Here is a 17,200-nt window from a genome sequence, read left to right as displayed (position 1 = left end):
CCTTGTGATTCCTACGTCACAAGGTATGAAGGCGCAAGACAAGCATCTGCAGCATGCTCTGGAAGCTCTGATAACAGCTTCCTGGTGTACGCTGTGAAGGGCTTCTCTTCATTTCCATAGTAACCGGAAACGAAGAAGAGGCTTGAATATTTGCCGTAGTGCGCACGCGCGGGATTACAGCCATCGTAATCAATGGCGCCGGCATAGTAGAGGAAAGAGACTTCACAAAGGTAAGGATTTAAACCATAAAACGAATAGTGACATTTACTTGATAACGATCGATGGATGCAGCGGGACACTAGCTTTAAGAAGGTGTTACTAGTTAGGGGAGTAGATGGGGGTTTACAACCGCTTTAAGTCCTAATTCCTAAACTGTGTGCCTATGTCAGATCACAGGTAGTGATGAAGTATGGTTCATGCTGAACCAAGTGCAGCCCAAACCCTCGGGAAGCTGTCACATGATAGCAAGCCATTGGCCCAATTGGTCATGTGGCTATATTAAGTCAGTTATGTCACCAGCATCCTTGCTACTTTGTTATATGCAGCAATGGGGCGCGAAATTCGCCAGTTGCAGCTGAATGAGCCGGCAGCCTGCTATCATTTGATATCTTACAATGGGTTCAGCCCGAATCTTAGCTCATGACTAGTCACAGGCTTTGGTTTCCTTCGATGGTCTACAGCCTATCAGGTAAGTAATGTTCTATTCAATGTAACCTAATATTTTGAATAACTGCTAGTTTCTCATTAATTAAGCATCATACCAGGTTATTGTGGGTTTAGGGAACTAAACTAAACTTTTGCCAGGGCAGCTGTTGCATTATACAGAGGTGCTTACTTGTTGTAAACCTCAGACATTAAATATGAACAAAGCATATCCCTCTATAGTGTGTATTTTTCTCAATTAAGAGGACTACATGCAGAGGCGGCTCTTCAATTAGGAAAATTAGGCGGTCGCCTAAGGCCTTGCACTCACAGGAGCCTCGCGGCCACCTATCTTGCCGAATGCATTACCCCAGTTTTGAGGGACAGGGGACCATAACGCTGCTGTGCTTAGGCAGCATTAAGAGCCCTGACTTAGGAGCGGGGTCACCAGTGTCCCTAACAACCAGTAAATATCGGTGACACCACCCCTTGTGACATCAATGACCCAGCATGCTCTCAGTCAATGACGTCACAAGGGGCGGGTCCACCAGGTGACTTCAACGGGTGGCCTCCGCCCCTTTGTTATTAAAGAGCAGGATCTGGGGGCCACCTCTGCTATCAGTAGGAATCACTTCTGACAAGTTTTCCTGACACAAAGAGAAAACTGGTGACAGGGGAGAGAGCTCCAGCAGATGACAGCCTCAACTCAGTTCCTGTGTGCTTTGTGTAGCTCTCAGAGCTCTCCTCTATAAGCTCTGCAGAGTAACTTCAGCTCTCTCCATCAACTTTTTTCTGAACTCTCAGACAAGCTTTATAAATTCATCACTTTGAACGGCTGTAGAGAAGAAAAGACTATAGATAGACTGATACAACTTATGAAGAGGATTTGTTTCATCTCTGTGTATCACCTGAGGCCAATCACTTCACTGGGTATATGTAAGGTTTTACAACCACTTTAAATCTATTTTGTCAGTCACTAATTAGTGTCACCAGGATCAGAATGCCCCTCCAATACCTGCATTTAAAAATTATATTAAAGTATACCTATTCATTTGTTCATTCTTGGCAAAGTAACAGGTTCATTTTACATGATGGAATGTATGCAGGCTGTGCTTGCTAAATAAGTAACTGAGTTAAATCTTTAACTGGACAAACTAATTTCAATCTTATTGTACAGTTTCTATGTAGTCCCTTTTAGATCTAATGTGAGAGCCTACCTTAATCTGCATTCAATAGGGGCAGCCTTCAGAATACATGGATTTTGGTAGAGCTATAGAGGTATGTCCAATCAAATCGTAGCATCTGTAGTCAGTTTTAGAAAAGGCTGTGCATGCTGCCTTCCATCTGCTTGCCCCCACTTGACAGCAATTGTACCGGGCAATGGGCGATCCATGCCCTGTGTTCCTCTGTATCAGGAAGTACTGGGTGTTTCTTTGGTGATTTGGTTGTACACATTGACTGTGTGCCTGTGCCTTTTCCCATTATTAATAGCAATGGGCTAGATTCAGGTAGCTATTACGGCGGCGTATCTCCAGGTACGCCGCCGTAATTTCAAATCTGCGCCGGCGTATCGTTACGCCGATTCTCAAAGGCAGATACGCTCAAAAAATAGACTTCCTCCGCCGACGTAACTTGAATGCAGCGGTGTATAATTGTGTGCAATATTACGTCAGCCGCTAGGGGCGCTTCCGTTGTTTTTGGCAGGGAATATGCAGATTACCTAGATACGCCGATTCACAAACGTACGTACGGCCGGCGCAATTTATTTACGTTGTTTACGTTAGGCTTTTTCGGCGTAAGGTTGTTCCTGCTATTAGGAGGCGCAGCCAATGTTAAGTATGGACGTCGTTCCCGCTTCGAAATTTTAATTTTTTACGTCGTTTGCGTAAGTCGTTCGCGAATAGGGCTGGACATAATTTACGTTCACGTCCAAACCAATACGTCGTTGCGGCGTACTTGGGAGCAATGCACACTGGGATATGTACACGGACGGCGCATGCATGTGACGTACAAAACGTCAATCACGTCAGGTCATCATAAATTTACATAAAACACGCCCCCCTTCCACATTTGAATTACGCGCGCTTACGCCGGCCCCATTTACGCTACGTCGCCGCAACTTACGGAGCAAGTGCTTTGTGAATACTGCACTTGCTCCTGTAAGTTACAGCGGCGTAGCGTAAATACTATACGCTGCGCCGCCGTAAGAACAAGCGCAGGTACGTGAATCTAGCCCAATGTCAATAGTGGCTCTTTGTTTTTTTAACTTTTCAATGTGTGTGAGTATTCTGCAGAAAACTACGAAGTGAGAGCGATAATAAATTATAGGATTGCCTTTAATTATTGTGACACTTTGGTTACAGATGACTACCAGTGCACTGGAAACCTCGAACAAGACTTCACTGAGCTCTGTAGGCGCCTGGGCTATACAGAATTTCCAAGAGTTGTGAACCGACCGCGAATGCCCAGTACACCGACATCTGAGAAAACTGCCTTTGGTAAGCTCTGACTTTACATGCTGGACCTATACAGAGTGGGGTACAGCAGAACGACCTCCTCTATTGTCTATTGACACACACAGTGCTCAGCTCCCTTCCCGCTCACAGAATTTGATTAATTTAAGGTAAGGGGGAGCTGACATTGAAAGTTTTTTTTTTACCTTAACCACTTCAGCCCCGGAAGATTTGGCTGCTCAATGACTGGGCCATTTTTTGCGATTCGGCACTGCGTCGCTTTAACTGACAATTGCGCGGTCGTGTGACGCTGCACCCAAACAAAATAGAGCTTTCTTTTGGTGGATAATAATAAAATGCGTGCAACAAGTGTAAAATGAATGTCCATAAAATAAACAAATAAGGTTGTGTTGAAAAGTTCATATGAGTGCAGATATGGATTTCATAATATATAAATGCTGTATTCCAAATGTATGTTCTCCAACCACCGTGCTTTCAGAAAAGTGAAACATGCATACATAAAGTGCTCCACCCGATGTGACAATCAAATGCTCTCACCAAATGTATACGGCCATAAATGACCATCAGGCATGTAAAGGGTTCTTTAATAGGGTCCTCTCTCTTGCGATCTCTCCCAGACCAAAACCAATCCCCAGTGGATTCAACAGAAACTGCTCTCCATTAGTATATGCATATTCCAATACAGGTTCTCCAATCTGGAAAGTTCAGACGGCTCCACCACAATGAGCCACAAAAAGCGGAGATAGTGTGATACCATCTTTTATTAAAATTACTTACAGGGTAAAACTTGGTATAAGCAGGCAGGTACACACGCAGCTTGAGGGGAGGCATCGGCCGGGCTTGTCACTGGAAGCGATGCAATCCACGACATATGCGTCTCAGCTGTTCCAATTAGGAAACACACAAAAGTACTCGTGGCTATAAAGAATACAGAGAAAAGTTATTGAAAATCATTGATAAAAAGAAAAAAAAAGCGTGGGGTCCCCCCAAATTCAATTACCAGGCCCTTCAGGTCTGGTATGGATATTAAGGGGAACTTGCGTCAAATTTAAAAAAAAAATGACGTGGGGTTCCCCCCAAATATCCATACCAGGCCCTTCAGGTCTGGTATGGATTTTAAGGGGAACTCCACTCCAAATTAAAAAAAAAATGGCATGGAGTTCCCCCCGGGCACACAACCTTGCAGGCCCCAGGAAAAGAGGGGGGGGAGAGCCGATAAGCCCCCTGCTCGCATACCCCCACAACCACCTGGCAAGGTTTGTGGGGATGAGGCCCTTGTCCCCATCAACATGTGGACATGGTGCTTTGAGGGGTCACAGACCCCAAAGCATCCTCCCAATGATGAGGGCATGTGGCCTGGTACGGTTCAGGAGGGGGGGGGCGCTCTCTCGTCCCCCCTCTTTTCCTGCGGCCTGCCAGGTTGCGTGCTCAGGTAAAGGGTCTGGTGTGGATTTTTGGGGGTTCCCCTTAATATCCATACCAGACCTGAAGGGCCTGGAAATTGAATTTGGGGGGACCCCCACGCATTTTTTTTTATCAATTACTTTTTTCTGTATTGCCGGCATCCGACAATTCATTATAGCCGTGATTTTAAATGACTTTTTTTCCTTCAGAAATTACATTTTGTGCAGGGACAGTTCTAAGCACGGGAAACAAGCGCTGCTTTACAGGCATACTATACACCCCCCCCCCCCTAGGTACGAAATTTAAAAGAATATTTCACTTTTATTGTTTCACTTTAAGCATTATTAAATTCACTGCTCCCGAAAAAAACGGCTGTTTTTTTAACCTTTTTTTGCCATTGATACATGTCCCCTGGGGCAGGACCCAGGTCCCCAAATACTTTTTATGACAAAAACTTGCATATTAACCTTTAAAATTAACACTTTTGATTTCTCCCATACACTTCTAAAGGGTGTTCCGTGGCTTCTACCGTTTACATATTTATTGTTGCATTGCGCCCGTCTGCTGCGCCAGTTCACACGCTCAATTAATGATTTATCCGGTGCACCAATTAAGGCATGAACCGGCACAGCGCATTGTTCATAGTAAATCAGCCCCATACTTACATAGTAGATGAGGTTGAAAAAATACACAAGTCCAACCTATGTGTATGATTATATGTCAGTATTACCTTGTATATCCCTGTATGTTGTGGTCGTATAGGTGCTTATCTAATAGTTTCTTGAAACCATTGATGCCCCCCGCTGAGACCACCACCTGTGGAAGGGAATTCCATATCCTTGCCGCTCTACGATAAAGAACCCACTACGCAGTTTAAGGTTAAGCCTCTTTTCTTCTAATTTTAATGAGTGGCCATGTGTCTTGTTAAACTACCTTCAGCAAAAAAAGTTTTATCCCTATTGTGGGGTCACCAGTATTGTATTAATGTACCATACATTGTAGAAGTGTAATGTAGAATTGTATTTACCAGCAGATGATACAGACTGGACTTCAGACAAAGACAGCCCGATTGCCCATATCAAAGACCGCTTCTCGTACTTCAAGCCAAGTATCCAAATTGAAGTGGACAATGAAGATGGGAGATCTGTGCGGGAAATTTCTATCAGAGGTGACATTCCTAATATTCATATTCTACCCTTTGATTTCAGATGCTGGCAGATTAATTTATGAAAAACACAACAATGAATGAAGGTATGGAAGATTTAAAAAAGACAGCCTGGGGACATATTAATGAAGCCTGCCAATGGCTTCATTGCTTGTTGTGTTATTAACATAGATCAAGTATGGAGAGAAGAAATTCTAACATTTAATGACATAAAGCCAGACAACTAGTATTCTCTGTAGGTTTTCAGCAATAGCAGTTCAGCAATGGCGGCACCAGACCAATTTGGTTGCAGGCAGTTTGCAAATAAATGTATATGTATAAAGACGACTACTGTTTATTGACTTGGTTATCTTAATTATAAACCAGCAAGTCGGGGAAGAGCTTGGGGCCAAGCATAGCTTTCATTTCTGAATTTATTCATACGCATATTAGAGCACCTGTGGCCTACCAAGGACAGGCATCAGAAGCGAGTGGTTTTAGAGGCCGTATAGAGGCTGCATGAGCTGGACCATTAATAAAGATTCATTCTTCTTTAGCATTTATAATCACATTAAACTCCCACTCCCTTTAAAAAAATAAAAATAAATGTTTTGATTAAAAACAAACCTCTGATCCCTCTGAGTTACTTTATAGCCCTTTGTCTTAGATCATCTCAGATTATCTTAAATGTGCTAGTCCTTTGCCTTATATTTCTATGATGAAATAAATAATTTTCTGAATCTAAAACCATTTGTGTTGCACGGCCGTTTTCCTGCACTCCTGAAGGGTCAGTGTGTGCTTGAGAGATGCCTAATCATGGTGATTGTGTTCTACAACAAAAATTCTCCAAGATTTCATTATGCCGCGTACACACGATCGTTTTTCATGACGAGAAAAATGCCAATTTATTAATTGGTCGTGAAAAAGGGTTGCATGTAGGCTCCAGAGCATTTTTCTCGACGCGTTAAAAATTTAGAACATGCTCTATTTTTTCACGTCGTGTGTATGCTTTAACGAGGGGGAAAAAACGTGCATGCTCAGAAGCAAGTTATGAGACGGGGAAATTTGCATAATCAGCCCAAAGGGTGGTGCCATTCGAATGGAACTTGCCCTTTATAGTGCTGTCGTACCGTGTTGTTGTATGTCAGCGCGCTTTGCTCGAGCATTTTTTTTCACGATCGTGTATATACAAGGCAGGAAACTAGCAGATTCCTCCATCCACACAAGTGAAGTGGATGGAGGAATCTTCCCTGCTGAGACACTGTATTTTGATCCGCCGCTGTCAGAGTACACTGATTAGTGGCTGCAACCGCTGATGGAAATATATTTTCCAGCATGTCCCTTCGACAGAGGTTGAACAAACAATCAATTTCTGTTGAGGAGAGATGGCCAAACAGCGAATGACATTTCAAACCCTGTATAGCCAACGTAACCCTTGATCCAGTGCCTCTTACTTATACTCTTCCTACCTATATTTCTTCAACCATTGAACTCTGGATTTGTACTGCAGTGAAGTGAAAAGTTGAGTGAGAATCAGTAAAATATTTTACATAAAAGCCATAGGCATGCGCACAGGGTGTGCCAGTTAAGCCCAGGCACACCCTAATCACCCTGTGTAGCACAGATTCCCCCTAGTGCCCACCCCCCTTCCCCCCGCACTGCTGCTGCCTTCCCTCCTCACCTCTCCCGGCAGCTGGTGCTGCAGGGATGTTTTAGGATGAATGGGGGAAGGGGGCGGTAAATATGTACTTTTCTGACCCCTTCCCTTTATGGTGAGTGATCAGTAGTGTGTGTTTGAGCTTTGGGGTGCACACCCTAATGCAATAGGCTGCGCACACCTATGATAAAAGCAAGGGTCTGGGGCAGGCCACAAATGGATATGTTGGTAGGTGGTAGGATGAGGTGTACACCTTTTTTTATTGGTATGATTATCCTTAAAAAGCAAATTGTAAATTAAAGGGAAATAATAATAATAAAAAAAAATGTACATACCTGCCTTATAAAGATCTTTTGTTAAAAAAATAGAATTGGCTTATAGTGCAGAGACTTTGTTGTGCTAGATTTTGAAAATTACATTTAATTTTGTCCTTTAACTACAGGATGGAAAATTGATGATAAAATGATGGGCATATTCTCAAAATGTTTACCTGTTCTCACCAGTCTCCACAAAATCAGGTGAGGTGAAATGTATTTTTGTGTCAAACCCTTAAAAAGTAATACTTTAGTTTTAGATAAAAACCAACATTCAAATCACCAGCCAAATATATTTAGTGAATCAATATTAAAGCCCAACCTAAATGCCCCCTATCCTGTTTTCAGTTTCTCAGTTCTTATCTTTTAGCTTTAGAAATTTAGCAAGTTTCCCTGGGCTTATGCCATATGCAACAGTTGTCACCTTTTGGGTGATAGCAATTTCCCATTATGCCTTAGTCTGTCTGAAGTCCACAAGAAAAAAGCATCCTAGAGTGACAATGCTGCTCCTGCTGCTTAAAGCGGTGGTTCACCCTGATTTTACACATTAGGTCTATGCAATTAGTAGGCACTGACAGTAACCACACCATTTTTTTTAAGTCCTCCTTACCTCCTTTTCAGCAGCCGTCTGTGTCCTGTCACTCAAAATCCCCCGCGGTCCATTCTCCCCGTCCTGTCAATCAATTTCTTACACTCCTCCGGAGAAGCGCTGGACAACGGGGCGTGAGCTTGTGACGCCGGCCGTTGTTTTGGCATCAGTGTAGTGTTGACGGCGACGCTCTAGGAGTGGGACACCCTGGTAGTGCGGGAGTACAGGTAAGCCCTGAGGATTACTGCACAAAAAAAAAAACGATATCCCGCCGAACCCCCGCTTTAAGGAGCTACTCGGAGAACATTATTCCCCTACGTCCAGGACTAGACGTAGGGGAACTGGCAGAATCGTCAGGAAAAACAAAAAAACAAAAAACTGAAATAAAAAAAAGAAGGAAATGTAGACACAACTGGAGTGAACGGATAATAGTCTGCAATTATATGAATTTATATTGCAACTGAGTTCCAAGGTACTCCTTCAGCCACTTCAGCCCCGGAAAAAATTACCCCCTTCCTTTCCAGAGCACCTTTTGCGATTCAGCGTTGATTTAACTGACAATTGCGCGGTCGTGCGACGTGGCTCCCAAACAAAATTGGCGTCCTTTTTTCCCCCACAAATAGAGCTTAATTTTGGTGGTATTTGATCACCTCTGTGGTTTTTATTTTTTGCGCTAAAAAAAATAGAACGACAATTTAGAAAAAATCTATAAAAAAAAAAATATTTCTTTAGTTTAGGCCGATACGTACGATTCTTCTACATATTTTTGGTGAAAAAAAAAATCGCAATAAGCATATATTGATTGGTTTGCGCAAAAGTTATAGCGTCTACCAAATAGGGGATAGTTTTATTGCATTTTTATTTATTTAATTGTTTTTACTAGTAATGGTGGCGATCGGCGAGTTTTATTGTGACAGTGACATTGCGACGGACATATCAAACACTTGACAAATTTTTGGGACCAAATTACATTTATACAGCGATTAGTGCTATAAAACTGCACTGATTACTGTATACATGTGACTGGCAGGGAAGGGGTTAACACCATTCTAAGGCCTCGTACACACGACCGTTTTCCTCGACAGAATCCATCAAGAAACTTGGTGGCAGAGCTTTTTTGCCGAGGAAAAGGGTAGTGTGTATGTTTTTCGTCAAACTGTTGTGGATCTCGAAGAGCAAAAAAGAGAACAAGTTCTCTTTTTCCTCGTCTGGGAGTCTCAATTTCCTCGTCGTGTTTCTCGTCGGGCTGGTTTTACGACGAGGAACACGTTCGTGTATATGCTTTGAAACCCGCGCATGCTCAGATTAAAGTATGAGATGGGAGCGCACCTTCGGTAAAAGTAGCGTTCGTAATGGAGATAGCACATTGGTCACGCAGTAACAGACTGAAAAGCGCGAATCGTCTCTCACCAAACTTTTACTTAACACGCGGTAACACGAGATTAGCAAAAGCAGCCCCAAGGGAATCGAACTTCCCCTTTATAATGCCGTTGTACGTGTTGAACGTCACCACGTTTGAGAACGACGAGATTTTGTCTTGACAGTGTGTACGCAAAGAAAGCTTGTCAAGATTCGACAAGCCTGACAAGGAACCCGTTGAGGAAAACGATGTTTCATTTACAACGAGTTCCTCAGTCGTGTGTACGAGGCCTAACTGTAGGGGGAGGGGACTCACAAGGGGAGCAGACCGATCTGTGTTCCTCTGTACTGGCAACACACATTGTTCTCCTCACCTCTGATAGATCCATGGTCCTGCCATGATTGCGGGAAATCGTGGGTGCCCGGTGGACATCGCGGCCGCCGTGCATGCACACCGGGTCCCACGCGATGCTGCGTGCACCCCATAGACGGCCTGGAAGATCAGGACGTCATAATGACGTCCACCCAGGATGGAAGATCCCATCTGTGGACGTCATATGACTATGGGCGGGTAGGGAAGTGGTTAACCAAGCTCCAAGATCCTCTGTCAATGTGGAAATTGCCCTTCCATTAATGGAGAATACAGCAAGAGGAGTAATGGTAGAATAGATCCATGGTAGAAAAAGACAAGAGTCTAGAACTCCAAAAAGGAGATATTATAGCCTGTTCCCCAATTCCCAAGAAGCTGGAGGAGATCACTCATTGGAGCATAGATAACTGAAATATACGAGGGTACTTTTTTTTATAGGTTTTGAAGCCATCTTCACCACAGTATGACAACTCCTATACTAAACTGCAAGGTCAGCCGGCTTGCCAGAACGACTTGTCACATGACACTCTCAGACATGACCAATTACTAATCCTCCTGCCCTCACCGTTTCCAACAAAAATATAAATGTGGAAACTTTTTGAAGACCCCTTGTATCATATTTAGATGGATTGTCTCTTTAATCAACATTATTCTCGATTTGTATTCTTTCAGGCTGTGGAACGTTGGCCTCACAGATGACACATTCTCTTCTTTCCTTACCATTCTGCACTGCTGTCCAAGCATCAGGTAAGTGGCAACCAAGTGTAATCTGATTTAATACTCATCAGTCAAAAGCATAGGACCTCATTCATTAAAGTGTATTTTTGTGCATAGACACCAACAAAATCTTTCTCTCATTTATACATGCTGCATAATATATATATATATATATATATATATATATATATATATATACACACATAAATACACACACACACACACTATTCTTCCGTCAAACACTAATAAATCAGTTATGAAGTACTGTATATTTGTATACTCTAATTGCCAACATTTATCTGCTGAGGAAGTGGACGGATGACATTTCTAGGTGCGCTTTGGGTGAACTGGGACAGCACTTAATTTGTCATGGACATTTATCTTCTGAGTGGTTGGAGCAGTCATAGGAGTGGGTGGATAACATTTCTGGGTGGGCTTTGGGTGAACTGGGACAGGACTTAATTTGTCATAGACATGCTATTTTTCTGATCCACTAGCATTAACCCTTTTGCTGCCAGGCCCTGCACTCCACTTTTAACTCTTTCGCTGCCTGATCTCCACTTTTAAACTCAGGTGGCCAGAAATTTTTTGCAATTTTTCCATTGCCTTTTTATTTTTCCCTTACAGCTTTCAGAGTTTGTGAAAGATCCCCCCCAAACTATAGCTTTTCTGAAAGCACATGACCAGTGGAAATAAAATAATGTGATACTGATTTTTAAGGCCCTGTGATATCTGCGCAACTGTTTATCAAAGCAATATGTTTACTGAAAATACACTAAAATCATTATTAGCAGATAAACACACAGCAGATTTTACAAAATTCCTGATCAATATAGAAGCCTAACCTGTATTGAGTTAATAAATAACAAATTTTAAATTGCACCTTTTTGCGAAATGGTGAAAATCGAACATATGCAAAAATTTTAAATATCTATATCTTAAAATCTGGAGGTTTTCATATTTCCATTCCAGCTTTAATGCCACGTACACACGACTATTTTTAATGGTCTAGAAAAAACAAAGTTTTTATCAACCCTATTATTGTTAAGCCTGTCTTGCCTACACACGATCGTGAAAAAAAATGCTCTAGCAAAGCGCGGTGACGTACAACACGTACGACGGCTCTATAAAGGGGAAGTTCCATTCAGATGGCACCACCCTTGGGGCTGCTTTTGCTGATTTCGTGTTAGTAAAAGTTTGGTGAGAGACGATTCGCGCTTTTCAGTTAGTTACAGCGTGATGAATGTGCTATGTCCATTACGAACGCTAGTTTTACCAGAACGAGCGCTCCTGTCTCATAACTGGCTTGCATAGTCTTGTGAACATTGAAAGTCGTGCCAATGATACCACGTTTTACAGAAATGTTTCTCCTTACGTTTCACGCTGCACCGATGCAGTAATTCATGCAAAAGGAGCCCTGGCCAAGTATTGAGTGCATACTATACTGTACATACTTTTCAGGACGCCAACATTTCTCTATTTAAAAAATCCCCTTTTTTTTATTGGTCTTATGTAATATTCACATTTTCTAAAATACTGAATCATCAAAATAATAATTAAATAATAATAATAATTAAAAAAAAGAAATGCTTGAAATATATCACTTTGTGTGCAATGAATCTATATAATTTATATGAGTTTCACCTTTTGAATTGAATTACTGAAATTAATTAACTTTTTGATGATATTCAAATTTTTGGAGATGCACCTGTACATCTGTGCTAAAATATTGGGCTTCTGTCTTATCTATTCCCCACTCAGAACTCAACAATCCTTGTTCTGGTGGCTGCTGAAACATTAAATAGTAATGGAGTCATGTTTTGAGCATATTACTGTACAAATGTTCATAAAACGTAATACAAATGTATTGTTTTTGTATGTAATCAAATGTATTTGATTATTTTTCCAGGGTTTTTGCACTGGAAGGTAATCCACTGCTTCAGCAGTCTTATTACAAGCTGATCTCAGATGATATAGTGTAAGTAAAATATATTTAGTAAAAAGCAAATGATCCATGGTCCATGAGTATGACATTTATGCATAGGGACTGGGGCAGGGGAAGGGTTATTTATAAAAGGGACAACCAACATAATCTATCAACAACTAAACAGGCAGTGTACAGTGCTTTAATATTTTAGCCTGCAGGGGAAACATTTGACAGAATCTAAACCAGTGGTTCTTAACTTGGGTTCGATCGAACCCCAGGGGTTCGGTGAGTGAGTCTCGGGGGGTTCGGCGGAGGTCACACAGGGCCGCCGGTACAAGGCAGGGGCCGACGGGTGCCCTGGGCTATACCATTTCGTATAGGAGGGGGGACGTAGCCGCAGGTGAAGCTCTGCCACGGCCGCGGCCGCCAATGCGGCCAGCGGCACTGTACAAATTGTGTGCCGAGTGCACCCGGGACCGTCACCTCCCGGCTCCCTTTCCTGTCTGCAGTAGCCTGTTTACTCCCCCTAATGAAGGAGTCTCTTGGTCCCTTCCAGCGGCGTGACGTCACTCCACTCACGGCCGGAAGGGGGGGACTCGAAGCGCTGCGCAGAGAGCTGTGTGTCGGCGCTGCCTGTGACGAGCTAGAGAGGCAAGGACTAGTCTCGAGGAGCCTACCTGACTAGTGGAATTTGAACCTAGCAGACAGTGTGCTAAAAAAGACTACTAAACTTGTTTAAAAGTAAGTAGAACCTGTTAAGAGCAAATAATTAAATGGCTGGATTTGGGGGGGGGGAGGCTGACTGAGGTGACCAGCACTTTATTAATATAAAATGGCAGATAAAAAAAAATGTTTTTGTGTTATTTTAAATTAACCTTCTCTGACTAGCAACAAAAATTATATATATATATATATAAATATATAAATTGCAGCCTCACTATGCCATCACATGCAGCCTCTATGCCATCAATTGTCGCCACTGTGCCATCACATGCAGCCTCTGTGCCATCAATTGTCGCCACTGTGCCCATCACATGCAGCCACTGTGCCCATCACATGCAGCCACTGTGCCCATCACATGCAGCCACTGTGCCCATCACACGCAGCCACTGTGCCCAACACGCAGCCACTGTGCCCATCAAACGCAGCCACTGTTTTGTGTACTCATGTATAAATATATACCTATGTTTTGAATTTGAAAAAATCATATTTTATTTTTCCAATTAAGAAGGGTTCGGTGAATGCGCATATGAAACTGGTGGCGTTCAGTACCTCCAACAAGGTTAAGAACCACTGATCTAAACACTCCACTTCAATTAAATAGTGGCGCTGTCTTCTGTACAACTAGATGCTCTTCCAATGCTTGCCATAAACAGAATGACAGAATGATAATTTCAGTGAAGGAATCGTATCTTTCAGAAGTCAAACAAACCAAATGAGCAGTTTTCAATAAATGATCTTCCTCACTGAAAGCACAACTGGAAAATCCGATCACATTTAATAAAGTCAAACTTTTGTCCTTGGTGCCCTAAGAGTGCAGAATTATCAGCTTGCTTAAGAATGGGTCAAGAATCTGTCATTTTGCATTAAAAAATACAAGCATGTAAAGTCTTGTTCTGCCCTGAAGAAAATCTTAATTCATAGTAATGCAACATAGGCTAATTTTTCCTATAGTGTTTATTTCTACTCACAAATATTTCTGATTATGTGTAGTTTAAATCAAAGGGACAGGGCATATATACATGGCAGACATTTTCATGTGTTATATGGCACTTTTGCCATATCATACTTTTTAGCGTTCCTGGCTGACTCCCTTTTTGTGCCACAGTGGCCCCCCCAAAACTTCAAATTTCCAAATATGGAGAAAAGTGCTTACTCCCTCAGCCAACTAACACAGAAATTCTCAATGTTGTCATGTAAAGAGCGAAGGGCAAGGCTAGCCATATGTTACATAGTTAGTCAGGTTGAAAAAAGACAGAGAAAATACAAAACAGCACTGGGGAGATGGTATATAGAACAACAGAAAAAGCAGGAGTATTTCAGAAATATTATGGGGAATTGTTTTTGGTAAAACAGGACTCTGAAATAGAAAGGATAGAAAAAAAATTATATTTTTTAAAAGAAGCTAGACTAAATAAAATATCAAAAGGCAAAGTATGCGCCCTTGAAGAACCCATAACAGAAGAAGAGATTAATAGAGCCTTGAAAAACTCAGCATCAGGGAAAAGTCCAGGTCCAGACGGGCTTGCGTTATTTTATTATAAAATGTTTAAGGAAATCTTAATTCCCAAACTGTGCTCCTACATGAATGGAATAGGAACAAGCTGGGAGATGTGAAAGGTAGCACTGACAGCTGCTATTACTATTATCCCAAAGGAAGGAAAGGATATCATCCTATGCTCAAGTTATAGACAAATCTCATTATTAAACGTAGACACAAAATTATTCGCAAAAGTATTAGCTAGTAGGATGAAAAATGGAATAAATGACTTGGTGCATTCGGACCAAGTCTGATTTATCCTGGGAAGGGAGGGGAGAGATAATTTGGTAAGAACGCTACTTGTATTGCAGAAAATTAAAGAAGGAATGACCCCAGGGTTACTTCTTTCAATAGAAGCTGAAATAGTATTTGATAGGGTAGACTGGGGATTAATGATGAATACCCTGGAAGTGATGGGAGTAGGTCCAAAGATGATCTATTGGATTAAAGCATTAAATAATCATCCTACGGCTGATGACATACTGTTCTACATATCTAGGCCCAGGGTAACATTAAATGAGGAAAAAAAGTTGCGCTAACTGTAAATATTGTAAACCAGTAGCAGCTAGCACCAACAAAAGACAATATTGTGTACAAAGAATAAAAAAGAAAAAGTGCAGCGCTGAGTATTCAGTGAAATGAATCAAAAAATATGGTAAATAATCAAAATTCAGTGAAAAATCAAAGAAATTTAAAAAAGAAAAAAGAGGGGGACACACCCCCAAGTAATGTGACAGGTAAATAACCTGAAAGACAGCTAGAAAGTGAGATCTAGCTGGATAATGTGTAATATAAACACACCGTGATAGGTGAGAGGACACAAAAATAAATGATAATGAGAACCTCAAATGAAGTCCATATAATTTATACGTGTAACTCCAAAATGTAAATGTGATAGTCCAAGGTCAAAATGGCCTATACAGTCCAAAGAAATATATATATGCAATGTATTTCCTTTATTGGAGTTGGTCAAAAGTTCTTTATGGAAAAGACCAGATGACTGTAGAGGAATGGAAGATGTTGTGATCTTCTCAGGTATGGAACTCAGATGTTCTTAATAAGCAGTTGGAACCTCATCAGCAATCCACAATGGTATCCAAATAAACAAGTATAAAGATGGGTACTCTTACCGGAAAGTGTGGACATACACGTCAGCGACGGTATGTCAAACACGCATGTACGAGCTCCTAGGCAGCCGTGATGTCAATGGGGAAGCTGTTTGATGTGCCAGCCTTTAATCCGCCAGGACGGGTCCAATCCAATGAGAGGAGACAGCTCGTGCAGGTGTGGTTCTCAGATGAAAGAGTGTAGTATGCAGGCCAAACGTAGAAACCATGTAAGGGAAAACGTACTCACATAGTGCGGTTAATCCCAAAACAAGCCTTTATTAGGCATAGAAAATAAAAGCCAAAATAAACAAAAAACTGGATAAAAATATATAAAATAGATAAAAAAGTACAAGCCCAGTGAAAGACGAGTACAAGTGATCACAAGTAAAATATGGCGTAATGAGCAAGTAGCGTATGAGCTATGTACCCGACATGTTTCGAGCGGCAGAGCTCTTCAACTGGGGCATGTTTTGGGATTAACCGCACTATGTGAGTACGTTTTCCCTTACATGGTTTCTACGTTTGGCCTGCATACTACACTCTTTCATCTGAGAACCACACCTGCACGAGCTGTCTCCTCTCATTGGATTGGACCCGTCCTGGCGGATTAAAGGCTGGCACATCAAACAGCTTCCCCATTGACATCACGGCTGCCTAGGAGCTCGTACATGCGTGTTTGACATACCGTCGCTGACGTGTATGTCCACACTTTCCGGTAAGAGTACCCATCTTTATACTTGTTTATTTGGATACCATTGTGGATTGCTGATGAGGTTCCAACTGCTTATTAAGAACATCTGAGTTCCATACCTGAGAAGATCACAACATCTTCCATTCCTCTACAGTCATCTGGTCTTTTCCATAAAGAACTTTTGACCAACTCCAATAAAGGAAATACATTGCATATATATATTTCTTTGGACTGTATAGGCCATTTTGACCTTGGACTATCACATTTACATTTTGGAGTTACACGTATAAATTATATGGACTTCATTTGAGGTTCTCATTATCATTTATTTTTGTGTCCTCTCACCTATCACGGTGTGTTTATATTACACATTATCCAGCTAGATCTCACTTTCTAGCTGTCTTTCAGGTTATTTACCTGTCACATTACTTGGGGGTGTGTCCCCCTCTTTTTTCTTTTTTAAATTTCTTTGATTTTTCACTGAATTTTGATTATTTACCATATTTTTTGATTCATTTCACTGAATACTCAGCGCTGCACTTT

General features: G+C 41.7%; 1 protein-coding gene across 3 annotated transcripts in view; it reads left to right on the top strand.

Moving 5' to 3' along the window:
* The window catches only part of LRRC71 (leucine rich repeat containing 71), a 71,942-nt gene that overhangs the window by 14,782 nt on the left and 39,960 nt on the right, over positions 1–17,200 (top strand). For 2 of the 3 annotated variants that reach the window (XM_040333804.1, XM_040333802.1), the window contains 5 exons: positions 3,006–3,140; positions 5,551–5,688; positions 7,764–7,839; positions 10,626–10,700; positions 12,580–12,648. In XM_040333804.1, coding sequence (XP_040189738.1) covers positions 3,006–3,140; positions 5,551–5,688; positions 7,764–7,839; positions 10,626–10,700; positions 12,580–12,648 — 493 coding nt within the window. The remainder of the gene's footprint in view (positions 1–3,005; positions 3,141–5,550; positions 5,689–7,763; positions 7,840–10,625; positions 10,701–12,579; positions 12,649–17,200) is intronic. The other variant, XM_040333803.1, reaches the window with a different exon arrangement.

Source organism: Rana temporaria, chromosome 13, assembly GCF_905171775.1.
Source record: "Rana temporaria chromosome 13, aRanTem1.1, whole genome shotgun sequence".
Classification (NCBI taxonomy): domain Eukaryota; kingdom Metazoa; phylum Chordata; class Amphibia; order Anura; family Ranidae; genus Rana; species Rana temporaria.
This window is presented reverse-complemented; position numbering and strand designations above follow the sequence as displayed.